Source organism: Physeter macrocephalus, chromosome 14 (genome assembly GCF_002837175.3).
Source record: "Physeter macrocephalus isolate SW-GA chromosome 14, ASM283717v5, whole genome shotgun sequence".
Taxonomy (NCBI): domain Eukaryota; kingdom Metazoa; phylum Chordata; class Mammalia; order Artiodactyla; family Physeteridae; genus Physeter; species Physeter macrocephalus.
Genome location: NC_041227.1, coordinates 3,430,304 through 3,449,934, shown reverse-complemented (window position 1 = coordinate 3,449,934; position 19,631 = coordinate 3,430,304). Strand labels below are relative to the sequence as shown.

Below are 19,631 nucleotides of genomic sequence, written 5' to 3'. Positions count from 1 at the left end.
CCAGGTACGTGGGGAGTTTCTTGCCTTTTGGGAGGTCTGAGGTCTTCTGCCAGCGTTCAGTGGGTGTTCTGTAGGAGTTGTTCCACGTGTAGATGTATTTCTGATGTATCTGTGGGGAGGAAGGTGATCTCCGCGTCTTACTCTTCCGCCATCTTCCCAGCTTTCCCCCCAGCAAGATATTTTTTGGTTATCGACAAAATGATTCTTAAATTTACAAGGAGAAGCAAAAGACCCTGAGTAGCCAACACAGTATCAGCGGAGAAGAACAAAGTCTGAGGACTGACCCTACTTTAAGATTTACTAAAAAGATATTGAATACAATAATCAATACAGTGTGGTATTGGTGAAGGAACAAATAGAATAATGGAAAAAACAGAGAGCCCAAAAAGAGGCCCACCTAAATACAGTTAGCTGATCTTTGACAAAGGAACAAAAGGCAGTACAGTGGAGAAAAGTTAGTCTTTTCAACAAATGGTGCTGGAACATCACCATGCCAAAAAAAGAATCTAGACACAGACTTTACACCCTTCATGAAAATTAACTCAAAATGGATAATAGACCTGAATGTAAAGTGCAAGCTATAAAACTCCTAGAAGACGACATAGGAGAAATAGGAGAAAATCTAGGTGACCTTGGGTTTGGAATACCTTTTTAGGTACTACACCAAAAGCAAAATCCATGAGAGAAAAAACTGATAAGTAGGACTTCATTAAAATTAAAAATTTCTGCTCTGCAAAAAACACTGTTTAGAGAATGAAAAGACAGACCACAGATTGGGAGAAAATATTTGTAAAATACATACCTGATAAAGAACTTGTATCTAAAATACACAAAGAACTGTTAAAACTCACCAATTAGGAAGCAACCCAATTAAAATTGGACAAAAGATCTGAAGAGACAACTCACCAAAGAAGATATACAGATGGTAAATAAAAATATGAAAAGATGCCCAACATCATGTCATTAGGGAATTGCAAATTAAAACAACGAGATATCACCAAGCACCTGTAAGAATGGCTAAAATCCAAAACATTGACAATATCGAATACTGGCAAGGATGTAGATCAACAGGAACTCTCTTACTCATTGCTGCTGAAATGCAAAAATGGTACAGCCATTTTTTCCACTTTTGGAAGACAGGCAGTTTCTTACAAAGCTAAACATACTCTTACCATATGACCCAGCAATCATGCTCCTTGGTATTTTCCCAACTGAGTTGAAAGTTTATGTCCATACAAAACCTGCACACGAATGTTTACAGAAGCATTATTCGTAATTGTCAAAACATGGAAGCAACCAAGATGTCCTTCAACAGGTAAATGGATAAACAAATCTTCGTATGTCCATACAATGGATTCAGCATTAAAAAAAAAAAAGCTATCAAACCATAAAAACACACGGATGAACATTCAATGCATATTGCTAAGTGAAAGAAACTAATCTGAAAAGATGACATACTTTATTATTCCAACTCTGTGGCATTCAGGAAAAGGCAAAATTATGGAGACAGTAAAAAGATCAGTGATTGCCTGGAGTTTGGCAGGGGAGGGAGGAAACAAGGGAGGTATGGAGCACAGGGGAATTTTAGGGCAGTGAAACTATTATGCATGATACTCTAAGGGTCAATATCTGTTGTTATACATCTGTCAAAAAAACATGGAATACACAATGCAAAGAGTGAACTATAATGTAAACTATGGACTTGAGTTAATAATGTTTCAATACTGGCTCATCATTTGTAACAAATCTACTAGCGTAAGATGTTAATGACAGGGGAAACTGGGGTGGAGTGAAGGGGTATATGGGACCTCTCTGTATAGCTGTATACCTGAAACTGCTCAAAAAAATTCTATTAATTTTTTAATGGAAAGACTATAAAGTAGGAATATTATCTGCATAATTTTAGATTATCTGGTTAAAAGAAAACTTGAACAACACCCTTAAAGATATGAGTTCTCTTGTTTTTAGTTTTACTTTTTTTCTGGGCATCACGCATATGGGTTTTCTAAATTATGGTAAAATATAAACATAACGACATAAAATTTATTATTTTAACCATTTTTAAGTTCATATGTTTTTATATATAATAGATAATAAGTTATTACTTACTATCCCTTCTTGAGATTACCAGAAGACAGGGTATACCTGCCTTGATAAAAATGTAGCAAAAACAAACCTCCCCTAAAACAGTGTATAATAATATAATATTATTAAGAACTCTGACATAATTGGAGCCAATGTGAGAAATCTGTACCACTGAACTACAGAGGTTCTGTCTCTCTGGGTTTATCTAGTGAATAGAAAGACATGATCAGACAGATGACTACCTTAGAGGAGAGTCACCCATGAATGAGAGTGGCAGGAAATGCTGCACAGTAATAAAGAGAGTGATGGTATGAAAGAGCAAAGAGAACTTCTGAAAACGGGAAGTTGATTTTAAAAAAAAAAAAAGCACAGCTTAGAAAAGATCAAGTTTCTGTGCTCCCAGGAAAAAAATGACTAGATCAGAAAAATTTTGTGGAATGATTCTAAATTCCAAAGAAAACAGTTTAAAATTAAAATTGAAGGACAGATCAGCATTCAGACAAAAAGAAACTTACTTCCACTGGGTCTGAAGGAACTAAATAGCAGCTAAGACTAGAAAGAAGAGAGAATAGCGTACTGAGAATCAAGAAGAAAGTGACCCAAAAGGATCTGGTTAAAAAAGAAAGTAGCCAATGAAGCAGAAAAAGGGAATTGCAGGTTAAAAACAAAATAAAGAGTAGTCAAGACAAATTAAATAATATCTAATTATATACAACAACTGCAAAATTAGCTATTAAATATTTCACTTACACACTAAGATGCTCCAATATATGAACATTTTACACTGACTCTAGACATTTGGCCACCCAGGTATTAGTAATACTCTGAAAGATGAATGAAGGCCTGTACAACCTGGATCTCTTAAGGCATAGTGCAAAAACGATTGCATTACTGGCAGTGGAAATGTATTCTGATTAGAAAATTTTCTTAATCTGCATCTTGGTAGCAATGACCAAAGAAAAGGTTTATAACTTTTAACTGCTACAAAAAGTAAACTTTCAGTCTCAAAGTATGGTGCAAACTAGCTAAAACTCTCCTGGAGATGTTCTACAGATGATTAATTTGAAGAAGTGGAGTCTCCAATGAGGATAAGCAACATTTACAATAGAAGATAAGTCTCCTCCACCCCACTTACATACTTTCTTGAAAAACTTCATCAAACTTTAAGGCAATAATCCAAGAAATGTTTCAGATGCTACTATGTGCAAAACTGTGCTAGGCCATACAGGAAAACAAACGTTGAATAAAACATAGTCTTTACACTCTAATAGGTTAAAACAGGGGGAAAGACCACACAAAATAACCATTTATTAAAAAAGAAAGGTAAGCACCATAAGAGAGGCACAGACAGTTCTATATGCATGTTCAGAAGAATCTGAGGGACAGAGTGGGAGAGACCCAACAAGAGGAGACAAGGAACTGCAGGGTTCATTCATGCTATACCTATTTACATGCCAGCTATGTGCCAGCAGGCACATGGGTTCTATCAGGGCTGGGACTGGGGAGAGGTCAGAAAGTGGTTCAGGAGGCATGCACTCTCAGAGTCTAAGCTTGAATTAAAGAACATGGTATTACTAGTGGTTACCAGTGGGGAGAGGGAAGAGGAAAGGGGCAAGAGAGGGGTATGGGATTAAGAGATGCAAACTACTAAATATAAACTAGATAAGCGGCAAGGGTAAATCACAAAGCATAGAGAAATACAGCCATTATTTTGTAATAACTTTAAATGGAGTATAATCTATAAAAATATTGAATCACTGTGTTATACACCTGAAACTAATGTAATATTGTAAATCAACGATACTTCAATTAAAAAAAGGACAGGGTATTACAAACACTAAATTTGTAGCAATTAATCAAGCTTATTTCACTTTATGTTATTAAGTAGGCATATTATGGGTGTGCAGAAATAAAACAGACTGAAAGCTCACCATTTTTTTTTGTTTCAAATCCCAGGAATTAAATTCAGATGTCAATCTTTTCCCTGATTTTCTATGACTTTTTGCATTTTTTCTAGGAGAAGGGCTTTTATCACAGATAGCAGTATTCACATCTTTTGACAGTATGTACTTCTTCCTACAGATCATAGATTCTTCAACTGTCTTATTTAGGAGAACTGATTTAAAAGTAGTTTCAGATTCAATACTCCAATCACTCTGCTTTGTATTTTCAATATTTTTCTCCTCCAAATGTTTAGAATGATTTAGTTGTTGTTGTTTGTTTCTTTTGCAAACTTCTACTTCTGCTTTATGTATTTTGTTTTGCTGCATTATTTCTCTCCCATACTGCACCTTTCCCATTTCCTGAGAATTATCATCTGATATTGAAGAGGATGATTTTTGTTTAGTAAGTTTTTTGTTGATAACAATATCTAGTGGGAAAATAAGAAATTAATCCTTATTAAATATATAAACTGATCATATACAAAATTTGTTAAAACCAAAATATTTGTTAAGACATTTCAAGAAATGAGTATTTCCTTGAACAACTATTTTATATACAGAGAAAACTGTTTCACCTTGATTAAATGTGTCTCCTGATGAAGTACTTGCTCTTTGGTTATTACACAGATTAATATTTGTTACAGGTGTCCAACATGCCCATTTGGAGTGCATTTTATTTCCACAGATGTTGTCTAAAACACCAGGTAACCTGCAAAATAAATTCATTTGCTTATCACAAAACATTAGCCTATGACTGATATAAGGCCTTGATTCTTTTTATTTAGTCAATGTTTATTGACAGAAATTTAAGAGTCAAGTATGAAAATATTTTCATAAGTCCTGATGAAAGTTTAAATTTACTATATAATTAATTGATCAAGATTAAAGAATATTATTTTAAAAGTTCCATTATTGCTACTATTTTGATATCTACCTAAATACATCTCACATATCTTACACATCTTCATGTATATCTAAACTTGGTTAATTTTCTTCACATTCATACTTTATTGTTTTAAAAATCTCATTCATTTTAAGTCTCTCAATTTGAAAAGAGTTATGTTGGTTGAAGAAACATAGAGGCTATTCCCCATTGTGCGATCATAATAATACTTGAAAGATGATAAATTCGATAACCAATACTACATTCTAAGAATATAAAGGCCTTGACCTTTAAATTTGTTACACTCATCTAAAAGTAACATTATTATAGGCTAAATGATTTGATGGGTTTTCTCATACTTACACAGGTTTATCTATTTTTCCCACTGCCTGTGAATCAGGAACAATTTCCTGGAGTTCACCTAAATAAAACAAAAATTATGGTATTTTCATTTTTTCGTGCAGTTGGCAGGGTAAAATGAAAGCTAAAATTTGATCAAAGTTCACATATTGGGATGGAAAGACTGATTGATCTCAACTTCCCCCTCCCAGACCCAAACTTCTTGGGAACCAAGGCTGTATTATATTTCCTTGTAACCTCTAAGTTCTTTGCATAAAGCTGAATGTATTCATTATAAATCTTTTTTTCAAATAAATGAAAGTATAGAGAGAAGTGAGTATATATATATATGTGTGTGTGTGTGTGTGTGTATATATATATATATATATATATATATATATATATAAAGAATGACTAAAATTAAACCAAAGATTACTTACTAAAATTTTGGTTTGGGAATTCAATGTCCTTATTTTCTGTCTTTTCTATAACTTTAGCAGTTTCGATATGCTATAAACAGGGGAGAAATTTTAATATAAATTTGAATTAAGACATCATATGAAAACAACTTTTAAAAGTCAGAGTATTAAAGTTTAAAACTTTTTTGCCTTACTATTAAAAGTTGGATAGTATTTCTATTTATTTCATAACAATTATGCCCATTCTAGAATACTGCCTATCCTAAAACACAAGAAAGTAACTTTCATTGCAGATAAGGAGGCAGAAGATCCTACAAATTTTCTGATCTCAGCCACAGCTAGAAAAATAATTCAATTTTCCTCTCTGAGAATTTCTAGCACCTCCATGGTGTATCTTCTCTTGCTATTGATCTCATAGCCTGCATCTATTCTGTCTTTTCACTAACATACATACGAACCAGAAATTATGAAGTATTAACTTATTTTGTTAAGTTTTGGCCACTGCACAAGTAACTTCTTGACTATAGCAAGCTTCCCTCTTTCCACAGCCACAGATACATACCTGCCCAGACCAAATAAAAATTTGCCACCACTATCAGAAAAACATACCCTCTAAATAAGATATTTTGCCTCATCCTGGCTGTCTTCCCTACTGGGAGAGGAGCAGTATGAAAATGTACAGGTGTGTTTTTTGTTGTCACAATGACAGAAGGGCTCTCCTGACAATAAGTAAGCACAGGCCTAGGACACTTCTCATCCTACAACATTCAGAACCACACTGCACAGCTAAATAATAACTGCCCCTATTAAGAAACACTTAGCTAGACAATTTGAACCATTACTTTGATTATTTTTTCCTAATATCTTCAACTCTTGCACCCTTTATCTTTCGGCCACATAACCATTAAAAATTTTTTTACATCCATCATCTTTCTTTTTTTTACTGTAACACCAAGGCTGCTAAGCTTTATTTGAGGAAATTATACTTACTTCTAAACTAATGCCATGATAAGCTTCATAGTCTTAAATTTGAACTGGGCCCTCAACACTGCCTAACACTTGTACTTATTCTTCCCCCCTCTCCATTCTCTCTCAGTAGTTATTCCAAACCTCTGTGTGTCTCTGAGCCCTCTACTTCAAGGCTCTGTCCCCAAGAGAAGCTCACCATGCTCACACTTCAGAGAAAACAAAAGCTTTCAGGTGTTCCTCCTCATCTACAAACTTATCTGTATCTCTGATTACCTATTTCTCCAAGACACAACTTTCTCCCATCCATTCCCTGCTCTGTTCCCCCTTCAACTTCCTGGAAACAATGCCCTCCTCGATGTCCATGTGACTAATAACCTTTATTGACCCTTCAAAAATCAACTCCTCTCCATCTCCTAAAAGAGCATCTCCTGATCTTCAGCTTCCCCTCCAGCTCTGGGATCAGGCACCTGCCCCTCTACTAGGTTTCTATTGCATCCTGTATGTACATCTGAGAACACATACAATATTATAATCATCTTATTAATATGTCTAATTCCCATGCTAGACCTTGAGATACTAAAAGATAGATTCCACTTGTGTCTTATATTTCTAAATCAGAACCTTCCCCATAGCAGACACTAATTTGTATAATAAACTAAAGAATGATGGCAAGTCCATTTCTCCTACTGAATGCATAAATCAGTTACACTGAATGAATATTTCTAAATTTTGTTGTTAGCACAGTAAATGATTGATAAGACCTTACTTTCAAGGACAATAAATGATATCTAAAAAAATTTTAAAAGCAATACTGTAGGAAAAGTGAGACATTCACTGCTTGCAAAAGTAGTTAGCTCAATTATGTATTTCTACAATAACTTGATAAAAATTTATTTTAAAATGCTTTCAAAGTAAAGTTACTTTGTCTGTATTATCTCCTCTATTTCTTTCTTCAGATGATCTAGATCTAAGTGATACAGCATTATCCACTCCATTTTCCAATGTTTTAGAAGCACCAGGTTTTTCTGTAGAACTCGTCATTTGCAGTGGTGGTTTAATTCTTCTTCTTCGTGGTGTTGCTAAAAAGGAGGACAAAGGACTGCTGTATTTAGGATTTTCTATGTTGTTCTCACTGAGATACTTTTTGCTGAGGAAGGTTAAAAAAGGGGATTCTAAGATGGGTCCCAGGTTTCTCATTTACATGAGTAACTGGATATGGACGCCATATTCCAAGGTAAGAAATGGAGAAAAACTGGCAGGGAGGGTGGAAAGATGAATTTATTTTGGACCTGTTAAGTTTGAGAAGTTTGTCAAACATTAGATAATTTCCCAGTAGGCAATCAGATTTTGGGAACAGAAGGTCACTATTAAATTGTCATAAAGATTAAATAATACTGTGTTTATAGCAACTAGTACACAGTACCAGATTATTTTAAAATTTTTATTTAGCTCTTAGTATGTACCAGGCACTGTCTAAATGTTTCACAACATTTCTTGTTTAATGGATAATTTTTATTTAATCCATTAAACAATTTGATGAGGTTAGACACTTTAGTCCCATTTCATAGAAAGGAAACTGGTTCTATACTTAGCTACAAAGTACATACCCAGGAATGGGGAAACAAGCCCAAGCAGCCTGATTAATTTAATGTTTTATCCACTATGTTATGCTGGCTCCCACTTAAAGTTACAACAAATTATTAATGCTGGATATTAATATTCTGAATAATGTTTATATGGATACCCATTAAACTTCTCAGACATTTGTAATTTTTTGACAGAAGATATTTGTGGTTCATATTTTATTAATTTTTATATCCCCAAATTATCCTCTAGATAAATTAGGTCCAGAATACTCCTGAATTTAAAAAATGCCAGCTTAAAACAATAATACTTGTTAGGAATCTTCAAAGACAATAAAACTTACATTTATTGACTAAAAGTACTGGACTTCTCACAGTGTATCTATCTGTGCCAGGAACAATCATTGATGCTTCAGACATTTTTCTTTTGCTAGGAGTAATTATCTTAAACCATGAGAAAAAAAAATCCACAGTAAATATATATTCTCTTTTGAAATTAAATATCCTATAATTTTATTTACAACATTTCACCTTGACTACACACAAAAGACATATGGTATTTTATCAACAATATGATATCCAGAAATATCTGTAGTTTAGCCTGACTTGAAGGATTTTATCCTAATGTTTGGTATTGAATAGATAGCTGAAACAAGTAAAGGATGTTGTTTTAAAGAATATTTAAAGAATATCCAGACTTAGAAGTATAGTACCTTTATATATTAGCTGAAAATATTTTATTCACATTCAGTTTATCTAGTTAACCATTGGCTCACAATTTCCTATTGTATTTCATAAGGATAATGTTTGGAACATATATTTATGTAAACTTGTTTGTGAAAGTTTTCATAACATTAAGCCTTCTTCGAAACTTTCACACATTTAAATAATTGTATTAATATTCTGTGAAGACTAAACTGCCTTTGGAGTAAAACACAGCTACAGGAGTTCAGAGACTCAGTGGCACACAAGTTAGTGTTCCAAAAAAGTTGTGCATTTTCTAACTTTAGCCTAGAATGACTGATAAGAGCAACAGAAGTAGATAAGCAGAGGCGGGACTACAGGGGACAGGAGTTCCAGAGGATGCATACAAAGGAGTACATAATGAAAAACCATAAAGAGGGAGAAGACAGCTGTTTTGAAAAAGGCACCTGCCCCTAAGACAGAGAAAAAAAATATTGATGGAGTTTTGAGCAGGTATGTATATGGGGCAATGGAGGAAAGGTGGGGAAGGATAGGAGAAAAGTGAATTCTAAGATTAACCTTAGAAAATAAGCTACTGAATCAGCAGATTCTTCTTAAAGAAATTACAGTTCTACTGGTATATAATGAATGAGATCCAAAAAGTTACTTATTCATATAAATGCTTCAAACAGTTAGTCCTTATTGAAAACACAGTGGGTATTTAACAACAGTGCAATGTTTTTCAAACTTTAGTGTGGTTAATATCTTTTCCAGAGTTTGTATTATGATTCAATAGGTTTAAGGTGGGGGGGGGTTCTAAGAATCTGCATTTTTAGTAAGAACTCAAGTTATGATTCTGATATAAAGACACACAAAAAAAGGCTTTTATAATCTAATCATCTGAGGGAACTACAGTTGACAAAAATGATACTTTTAATTTAATGAAGGACACAGACTACAGGGAAAAATAGTAACACAGTGTACGGAAGAGCCTGTGAGAGCTATAGTTGCCTAAAGATGAGAGATTAGTAAAAACAAATAATCGGGAAAAGCTCCATTAAGAAAGTAAAAATGAACAAAGATTTACAAATGTAAGTACACTTTAGATAAGTAGAGGTAAAAGCAGCATGAATGAAAGTACAGAGGCAAGAATGAGCATGCCGTAAAAAAAGAGACAGTAGGGGCTTCCCTGGTGGCGCAGTGGTGGAGAGTCCGCCTGCCGATGGGACATGGGTTCGTGCCCCGGTCCGGGAAGATCCCACATGCCACGGAGCGGCTAGGCCCGTGAGCCACGGCCGCTGAGCCTGCGCGTAAGGAGCCTGTGCGTCCGGAGCCTGTGCCTCGCAACAGGAGAGTCCACAAAAGTGAGAGGCCCGCGTAACGCGCAAAAAAAAAAAAAAAAAAAAAAAAAAAAAAAAGGCAGTAAAGCAACTGACCATAGTAAAGTGGAGGGTATTTTGATAAGAGTAATATTAAATTACAGAATGTCTTCAAATTAAGCAAAACTTAGATTTAATGGGATAAACATAGAGATGACAAGGCTTTCTGAGCAGAAGAATGCTATGAGGACACTGGTATTAAGAAAAATCAGTGGTGTACGACACAGGGTAGCTCACAAAATGGAGCAACAGTGTCAAAGACTCTATGAGAAGGTTACTGTATAACCTAGGTATGCTAAAATGAGTAATGGTGAAGGGAATAATAAGGAGGAAACGACGTGAGAGATACTATGAAAGAACAATCACTAGCACCTTGGTTCTAGGTATGGGGGGAGAAGAGTTTGGAATCAAGGATATCATCAGAAAAATGAATGGTAACATTACTGAAGTATGGAGGCAGATGCAAACTTGAGGCAAAAGATAAAAGAGTTTGAGGTAGACTTTAGGAAAGGGCTTGAAGAGACACAACCAAGGGAAACATTAAAAGAGTAAGTGGAGACATAGCTATAGAACTTTGAGCAGAAGCCTGGTACATTTTAAGAGCTTAAATTATGCACAGGAAGGAAGCTCTCTAAGGGAGAAGGCATAGAGATGTTCAGAAGGCTGGGTATCAAGCTTTTAGAGCAAATCTACATTTAGGAGACAGTGAGAGAAAGTATCTCTGATGTAGTAACAGAAGTAAAAAGAGAATTAAAATGCTAACATAGAAGACAAAGGAGAGGACATTAAGAAAGAGAGGGCTGGGCTTCCCTGGTGGCGCAGTGGTTGAGAGTCCGCCTGCCGATGCAGGGGACACGGGTTTGTGCCCCCCGTCCAGGAAGATCCCACATGCCGCGGAGCGGCTGGGCCCGTGAGCCGTGGCCGCTGAGCCTGCGCGTCCGGAGCCTGTGCTCCGCATCGGGAGAGGCTACAACAGTGAGAGGCCCACGTACCGCAAAAAAAAAAAAGAGAGGGCTGTTAGCAAAATCAAGTGTCACAGCAAGATGTGGAGAAGGCGGCTGAGAAATGGTTCTATCACATGTGGCCTGGAGGAGATCCTCAATGGAGCAGGAGGAGGAGGAGAAAGAACCTAGTATTTTGCTTTCTTTCCTCATGCAAGTAAACAGAACATTACATTATAAATTTGTATTGGCTAGTGCAGAGACAGAACAGAAAGGATAAATGCAAAAAGTGGTAGTTACTTTCCTATATATGTCTAATTTGAAACTTACAAGTGTATAGTATACCTTGTCCTAAATCCCTAAACCTTACATATAAACACAATCTGCTGAAACACTAACTTTTGTTTGCATTTGTAAAAGGCAGGGGAAATACTCTGAAATGTTACTGATGAACATATGAATTCTAGATGCTTTTTTCTGTAATTATATATAGCAATGATTTGACCTATGCTATTTTATAAACGACTATTTTGGTGCCATATATACCTCAGGCTGACTATTTTTTCTGTCCCCTTGATTACTGTTTTTGATATATTTTGGAGGTTTAGCAAATTCCTCTTGGGGGTTAGCTTTTTCTTTCAAACTAACAAGTTCTTCTTCGACTGGTGAGATTTGACTTTCTGGGACTAGAATCTGTTGGAGAATAAGGAAAAAGTGTTTAAAACTGCAAACCAAAGGAAGTTCTCAAAAATCACTGGATGTCTTCGTAAAGCGCTCATTCATCTCACACTCATAAAGGTCAATTCTTTTTGTCTTATATCTATGTACTGTTATAAGTTTTAGTCCTTTTTCAAATGTTAATAGACATAAAACAGGCTTTGGCATTAGTGGAAGAACATGTACTTCTGATTTTTATTTAAAGTTACCAAAACTGGTATTAATAACAATCCACCTTCTGTACTGAAATAAATGATTATTAATATGTTTAAAAAGTATATACATCTTATTGGGGCACTATGTTGAGACAATTTATTTTTTAGATACTCACCCTCCAAGATGAACTTTATTACTGTGCTATCATTATTTAGGGTTAAACTTAGCCCAGTGGTAAAAATCAAGTAAGTTAGACACATACCTGTGATCCACTTGCATCAAAAAGAATATGCACAGATGTTTTGGCAACGGAAATGCCTTGTTTTCTGGTAAATTCCTAAAGTAAAATTAATTCAAAGGGATGTCATTTTCTCCCAGTTCTTTCCATTTTAATGCAATTATTTCCTATACCTGTTTCCTTCCAAAATTGGCAAATTATCTTAAATTATTATTATTTATACATATAAATACTCTTTTCAGAATAATTCAATGAGTCCCCACTAACCACGGTCTCAGACTGCTGTTTTGGTAAGGGTTCCTCACAAGCATATTATCTGCTATTCTTCACCATAAATCTTTCACATGCTATAGATTGAATTTTTCCCCCGCAATTCATATGTTGAAACATAGTCCCCAAGGATGGTATTAGGAGTGGAGGCCTTTGGGGGTTGCTAAGGTCATGAGGGCAGAGCCCTTATGAATGGAATTAGTGCTCTTATAAAACAGACCCCAGAGAAATCCCTCACCCCTTCCACCATGTAAGGACACCGTGAAAAGATGGCCATCGATGAACCAGGAAACGGGCCCTCACCAGACACTGAGTCTGCTGGCGCCCTGATCTGACTCACAGCTTCTAGAGCTATGAGAAAAAAATGTTTGTTATTTAGGCCACTCAGTCTATGGTATTTTTGTTAAAGTAGCCTGAACAAACTAAGACATGGACCATCCAAGCTTGTCAACTGAACATCTCCCTAAACATAACATGAATTGCCACCTTGATTCCCAGTTAAACAATATCCGACTCATATCATTTTCCACAGTCCTGGAAAGCATCTTATCTAAATTTCATTCATTAACTTCAAAGGCCATTTCAAGGCCCACCTCCATAGCCTTTCCTTCATATCTGACTCTTAATGTGCATTCTTTCTTCAACATCTATACTTCATTTTCTATATGCCACTTAATTCTTCTGAGGCACATTCTGTAATTCTCACGATGTTTAATATCTTGAAAACAAGTCTTTGTCTCATTTCACTTTTTAAACACCTCGTAGAAATTCATTAAATGTTTTGAGTAGCTGCTGCTAATTCTGTCATCTGAGATTCTTTCTAATCGGTATCTGAAAGGGTATGGCTAACAATCTGATGGCCATTCCACAATACAAATTTAAAGGACTAAAAATCTACCTGTTATTTTATAAAGAATTGTAGGGAAAAAAATCAATGAAACTTATAGTCCCAGGTAACTGAAAGTTTCCAGAATTATGAAAATAAATGTTTATTAAAAAGAGTTTAACTTACCCTATACTTATCTGCACCAAAAATTTTTTGTGTCACATTAGTGATTTCTAACGATGCATCAAAATACAAAAGCAATTCGTTCCCTTCTCTTTTATTAATTTTTACTTTATTTTTCAGAATTATAGTCAGTAGCTTCTTCGATTCTCTCACTGTACACAAATGAATCACACTGATTAGTTTACATTCATTCCTAGGATACCACTCTATAGGTATACTATAAATAAGAAAAGCATGCAGCATACCAATTAAAATGAACTGAAATAAAATTAACTTTTAGGATTTAACAGTATTTAATCAATTCTGGTACTGACTACTTACGTAAACAAATCAACAATTCAGTTTATTTTTCAAAGCCTCAGTTTCCTGATCTATAAATTACAAGGTAATACAATAATTAATGAACTAAATAAAGCCCTGAGTAACATTCTGGACACTAACAGGTTCTTAATGAATATTCTTTGAACACATCTGAGAAAACTATTTTCTTAATTTAAAACAGGCAAAAAAGAAAATAACTTTAATTCCATAACTAACTATTCCTAGGCAGAAGCATCTATTCAGAATTTCTATTAAATCCACAGTTACAAACGTGTTGACACTGAACGTTTGATAAAAACTTGAGTACCAGGATATTGTGAAGGAAGAAGGATACAGTGCTAATCCTCAATAAATTCACCAACCCAGTGAAAAGAAAATACTGTTAAGTGCCAGTTTATATGAAGTATTCACCTCCCTTCCTCCAAAAAGTTACAGAAAATTACCTGGCACCCAATTAACGTGCCTGTATTATGGACCGAAGGCCACTATGGTTCCGTCCTACCTCTGGTGGTGCTCCTGCTGCTGACTGAGAAGTCTCCACACCTGCCCCCAGTGTTTGCTTTTGGGCAAGAGGAAAACATCCTGAGGGAGAAGGACCACACCAAGGACAAAACTTTGTGTCTGCATCAGGAAAAGCTCCGCTGGCCACTCCATGCTCTACCCTAAAGGACAAATGTCCCTATCGGCTATAAAACACACTGATCCTTATGAGGCTTGCCCAAGCAGAAAATGTCTTATTTGCTTTTGCAACTATATGGTTATGAAACTTCCTCCGTGATGTCCTTTGATGGTACTAAGAAGTATTAGTTGCCTGACGATAGTGGTAACGCAGTTTCTAATCCAAAATGCTGGTAATTTTTTTTTTTTTGAAAGAAAAAAAGTCACAGTCTCAACAGTAAAAGTTTTCAGGCTTTAGAGATGAAAAATCAGGTGACGTTGAAAATGATAATGTTTCAGATTTTGATGATGAAGATTAGAACACTTATAATCTTTATGAATATTTTTGTTTATTGTTATATCCCTCTGATATGGATTTGAATTTTTTTCTGCAGCTTGCTGTGAACTTAGAGTAAATGCAGTATTTGCTTCACTGCTTGCATGAACATGGTATTAGAATTACTTCCAATTTATTATTTTGCTGAATGCTTTGTACCTTTTCCTACAAAGCATTCTCCACATATGTCATGACTATCTACATAAGAATTTGTTGATATTTGTTATATTTTATTGCTGACTTTGTTGAAATTTCTGATATTTGCTTTGACTGCCTAGACTATATCGTGGCTTGCTTTTTAGTTAGCAGTATTACTGAGATATCAGAAAACTTCCTATTTTCTTGCTTCCTATAAAATCCAAGTATTTATAGATATCAACATATTTGGATCTTATGTTATCTAGATATTTTTGTAGCATTCCAGTACACTATTCTTAAATGAATATAATAATATGTTTTCTCCTACAAAGCTATTCAAAAAAACACTTAAAAATTGTCCATGGAGACTTTATTTTATATACTCCTATAAATTGAACATAAAAGAGTCTAACCTCACCCTATTGTGCTGCTGCTTCCCCATTCCTTCAGTCTGCCACTGTAGATGCTCTTTTTCACTAGAACTATTGCTTGATCTCCAGAGTCCACACTTTTTTTTTAACTTCCATGAGTGCTAGTCATGTAAAAAATTCACATCTTGCCTGCTCCACATAGGTAGACTACATCACCACTTTATTACAAAGGATATTAAAAGATACAAATGAACAGCCAGATGAAGAGAGATAGTGTGAGGTCTGGAAAAGTCCTGAGCACAGAAGACACTATCCCTGTGGAGTCTGGGGTGTGCCACCAAGGGTCAGTATAAGGACTGAAGTGTGTATACTGATATTGATAATGAAAGAGTTAATTATTATCTTGACATCTGCAATTTCAGTGGAAATTTTGGTGGAGTGGGATGTAAAACAGAATGTAGAAAAGAACAGAAATGAAGAGCAAGAAAGGGAAAGATTTAGTAAAAACTATTCTCTCCAAATTGGCTATGAATGGAAAAAGAATGAGATAGAGGAAGACATAGGATCCAAGTAGACTTTTTTAAGATGCAGTGACAAATGTACCATAAAAATGTATGATGTTAAAAACTACAGGAGAGGACATTATGTTAAGTGAAATAAGCCAGTCACAAAAAGACATATGCTGCATGATTCCACTTAAAATAGTCAATTTCATAGAAACAAAAAGTAGAATGGTGGTTACCAGGGGCTGGGTGGAGGGGGAAAAGGGGAACTGTTCAATGAGTATAGAGTTTCAATTTCCCAAGATGATGAAAGTTCTGAAGATCTGTTTCACAATAATGTGAATGTACTTAACACTACTGAACTATATACACTAAAAAATGGTTAAGATGGTAAATTTTATGTTATGTGATTTTTACCACAATAAAAAAATAAGAGAAACTACGTGAGGGTGTATATGGAAACTTCCTACACTATTCTGGCAAGTTTTCTGTAATCTAAAACTATTCTAACATTTAAAATTTATCTTTAAAAAAGACCCAAATGAAGGGCTTTCCTGGTGGCACAGTGGTTGGGAATCTACCTGCCAATGCAGGGGACATGGGTTCGAGCCCTGGTCTGGGAAGATCCCACATGCCGCGGAGCAACTAAGCCCGTGAGCCACAACTACTGAGCCTGCGCGTCTGGAGCCTGTGCTCCGCAACGGGAGAGGCCGCGACAGTGAGAGGCCCACGCACTGCGATGAAGAGTGGCCCCCGCTCGCCGCAACTGGAGAAAGCCCTCGCACAGAAACGAAGACCCAACACAGCCAAAAATAAATAAATAGATTAAATAAAAAAAAAAAAAACCAAATCAAACCCCCAGAGATGAAAAATATAATGCCTGATAAACATTACACAGGATAAAACAGAAGCAGGTTACGCACTGCAGAAGAAAATATTAACTAGCAACAAAACACAGCAATATAAAACTACCAAAGTGAAAAAAGAGAGTGGAAATAAAAGCCTGGAGTTTGGGTGGAGAACCCAGAGAATCAGTGAGCTATGGGAGAACTTCATATAGCTTAGTATATATGTAATCAGAGCCTCCAGAGAGGAGGAGAAAAAAGAAGGAGCAGAAAAAAATATCTGAAGAACAATGGATAAAAACTTTAGAAGCAAGGAAGCTCAATGAACCTCAAGAACGAATGATATGAAGAAAATTACACTAAAGCACTATAATCAAATGTTTAAAACTACTAATAAAGAGAAAAATCTTAAAATCAGCCAGGGGAAAAAAAAGACTTTAAACAAAAAGGAGCAAACATGAGAGTGACAGACTTCTCATCAGAAACAATGCAAGCCAAGAGAGAGTAGAGTAACCTCTTTCAAGTACACTGAAAGGAAGACAACAGGCAATCTGGAATTCTATATGTATCAAAAATACTTTGCAAAATAAAAACAAAATAAAGACTTTCTGAAATAAAAAAGCTGAAAGAACTCATCACCAGCATATTTGCAGGACAAGAAATATTAGAGAAGTCACCTAGGCAGAAGGAAAATAATACCAGATGGAAATCTGGGTCTATACAAATGAAAGCTGAATACTGGAAATGGTAAATATGTGGGTAAATATAAAATACTTTTTAATCCACTTTTTAAATCTCTTTAAAAACTAATTGGCTGCATAAAGAAAAATATCATTATACATAATATGAGGTCTTTGACACATTCAGAAGGGAAAAAAATTTTAGCATTATTGGCAGCAATGGCACAAAGGCCAGGAAAGCAAAAATGGAACTTTACTACTACAAGGTTCTTATACTATTCATAAAGGGGTATAATATTATTTGAACATACACACTATTAAGTTAAATATGTATAAAATAAACCATAAATCAGCCACTAAAAAGGTGGATATAAAGCCAACAAAAGAAATACAATGAAATCACTGAAAATGAAATAACACCAAAGAAGAAAAAGAGAAAAAGAAAAGACACACGGCAGATGGGATGGCACGTAGAAAAAAACAAAAGCTAGATGATGAATTTAAAGCAAATCAACAGTCACATTAAAAACCACAAAAGGCAGAGACTGTCAAATTACACTGACAGTCTCTGATATGATGCCCAGTATCAGTATATGATGCCTATAAGAAACCCACTTTAAATACACAGACACAAATGACTTAAAAATAAAGAAAAGCTATGCCATGCTATAATTAACCAACAGAAACTTGGAGAGAGTATACTAATATTATATAAAGTAGACTGCAGAGCAAAGAATATTACCACAGGAAGAAGAGTCATTTCATAATGATAAATTTATGAAGCAAAGATAATACCACTAAATGTTTATAAAACTAATAACAGAAATTCAAAATATCTGAAGCAAAAAATAACAGAACTGAATAGAAAAAAACGCACAGCTCTAGTGGTGACTTCAATACCCCTCCCTCGATAAGTGATAGAACAAGGAGGCAGACAATGACGGAGGATATATGACAACACTATCAACCCAACCCTCCACCCAACAACAGCAGAATACACAATCCTTCAAGCACACTCACACCATTCACCAAGACAGACCATATTCTGGGTCATAAAATAAGCGTCAATATACTGAAAAGGATTCTCAAAAATCATACAAAGTATACTCTCTCATAACAATGAAATTAAGTTAGAAATCAGTAGCAGGAAAATATCCCTGAAATCTCAAGTATATAGAAACTAGATAAAGCACTTTTAAATAAACCTATGGGTCAAGGAAGAAACCAAAAGAGACATTTAAAAAGAATAAATTAATGAAAATGGAAACACAGCACACGGCAATTTGTAGGATGTTGCTAAGGAAGTACTTAGGGGAAGAATTTAAAGCACTAAATGGCTAATATTAGAAGAGCAAAGATGGTCTCAGGTCAATGACTTCAGCTTCACCCTGAGACGCTAGAAACAGGAAAGCAAATTACAACTAAAGTGAGCATAAGAAAAGAACAGATATAAGAGCACAGATCAATTAAACTGAAAATCAAAACACAAAAATGAGAAAAATCGATGAAACTAAAGGCTGGCTCTTAGAGAATATCAATAAAATTGATACAACTCTCATCAGACTGATTAGGAAAAAAAGATACAACTTAGCAGTATCAGCAGCAACAGGGGGACCATCACTACAGAATCTACCGACAGTAAAAAGATAAAATGGGACCATTATAAACCACTTTATGCCAATAAATTTGACAACATGATTACTTGAAAGACACAAATTACCAAAGTTTACTTAAGGAAAAAAAAGATAACCTGAAAAACCCTCTATTAAATTAATTGAATTTGTAGTTAAGAGCCTTCAGCAAAGAAAAGTAAAAGCGCAAGCCCAGATTGCTTCACTGGTAAATAGTCCAAGTACTTAAGGAAGAAACAATACCAATTCTACACATACTCTTAGAGAAAACTGAAGACTAAAGAATGCTTGCCAATTCAGCCTATGAAGTTAACAACGCCCTGATTCTGAAACTTAAAAAAAAACAACAACAAGAAAAACAGACATTACAGGAAAAGAAAACTACAGACCTTCTAGAACATGAAATACCAAATTCCTACCTAAATTTTGCAGATCAATTCCAATAACACATAAAAGAATAATACAGGGCTTCGCTGGTGGCACAGTGGTTGAGAGTCCGCCTGCCGATGCAGGGGACACGGGTTCGTGCCCTG

The 19,631-nt window shown here is 35.2% G+C and overlaps 1 protein-coding gene across 1 annotated transcript in view; it reads right to left on the bottom strand.

The window, feature by feature from the left end:
• SYCP2 (synaptonemal complex protein 2) overlaps nt 1-19,631 on the bottom strand; it is an 89,736-nt gene that overhangs the window by 30,146 nt on the left and 39,959 nt on the right. The window contains exons 15-23 of the mRNA XM_055090609.1: nt 13,619-13,767; nt 12,361-12,435; nt 11,772-11,918; nt 8,566-8,665; nt 7,560-7,717; nt 5,691-5,760; nt 5,275-5,332; nt 4,604-4,737; nt 4,017-4,456 (exon numbers count right to left, since the gene is read on the bottom strand). Of these exons, the coding sequence (XP_054946584.1) occupies nt 4,017-4,456; nt 4,604-4,737; nt 5,275-5,332; nt 5,691-5,760; nt 7,560-7,717; nt 8,566-8,665; nt 11,772-11,918; nt 12,361-12,435; nt 13,619-13,767 (1,331 nt within the window). The remainder of the gene's footprint in view (nt 1-4,016; nt 4,457-4,603; nt 4,738-5,274; nt 5,333-5,690; nt 5,761-7,559; nt 7,718-8,565; nt 8,666-11,771; nt 11,919-12,360; nt 12,436-13,618; nt 13,768-19,631) is intronic.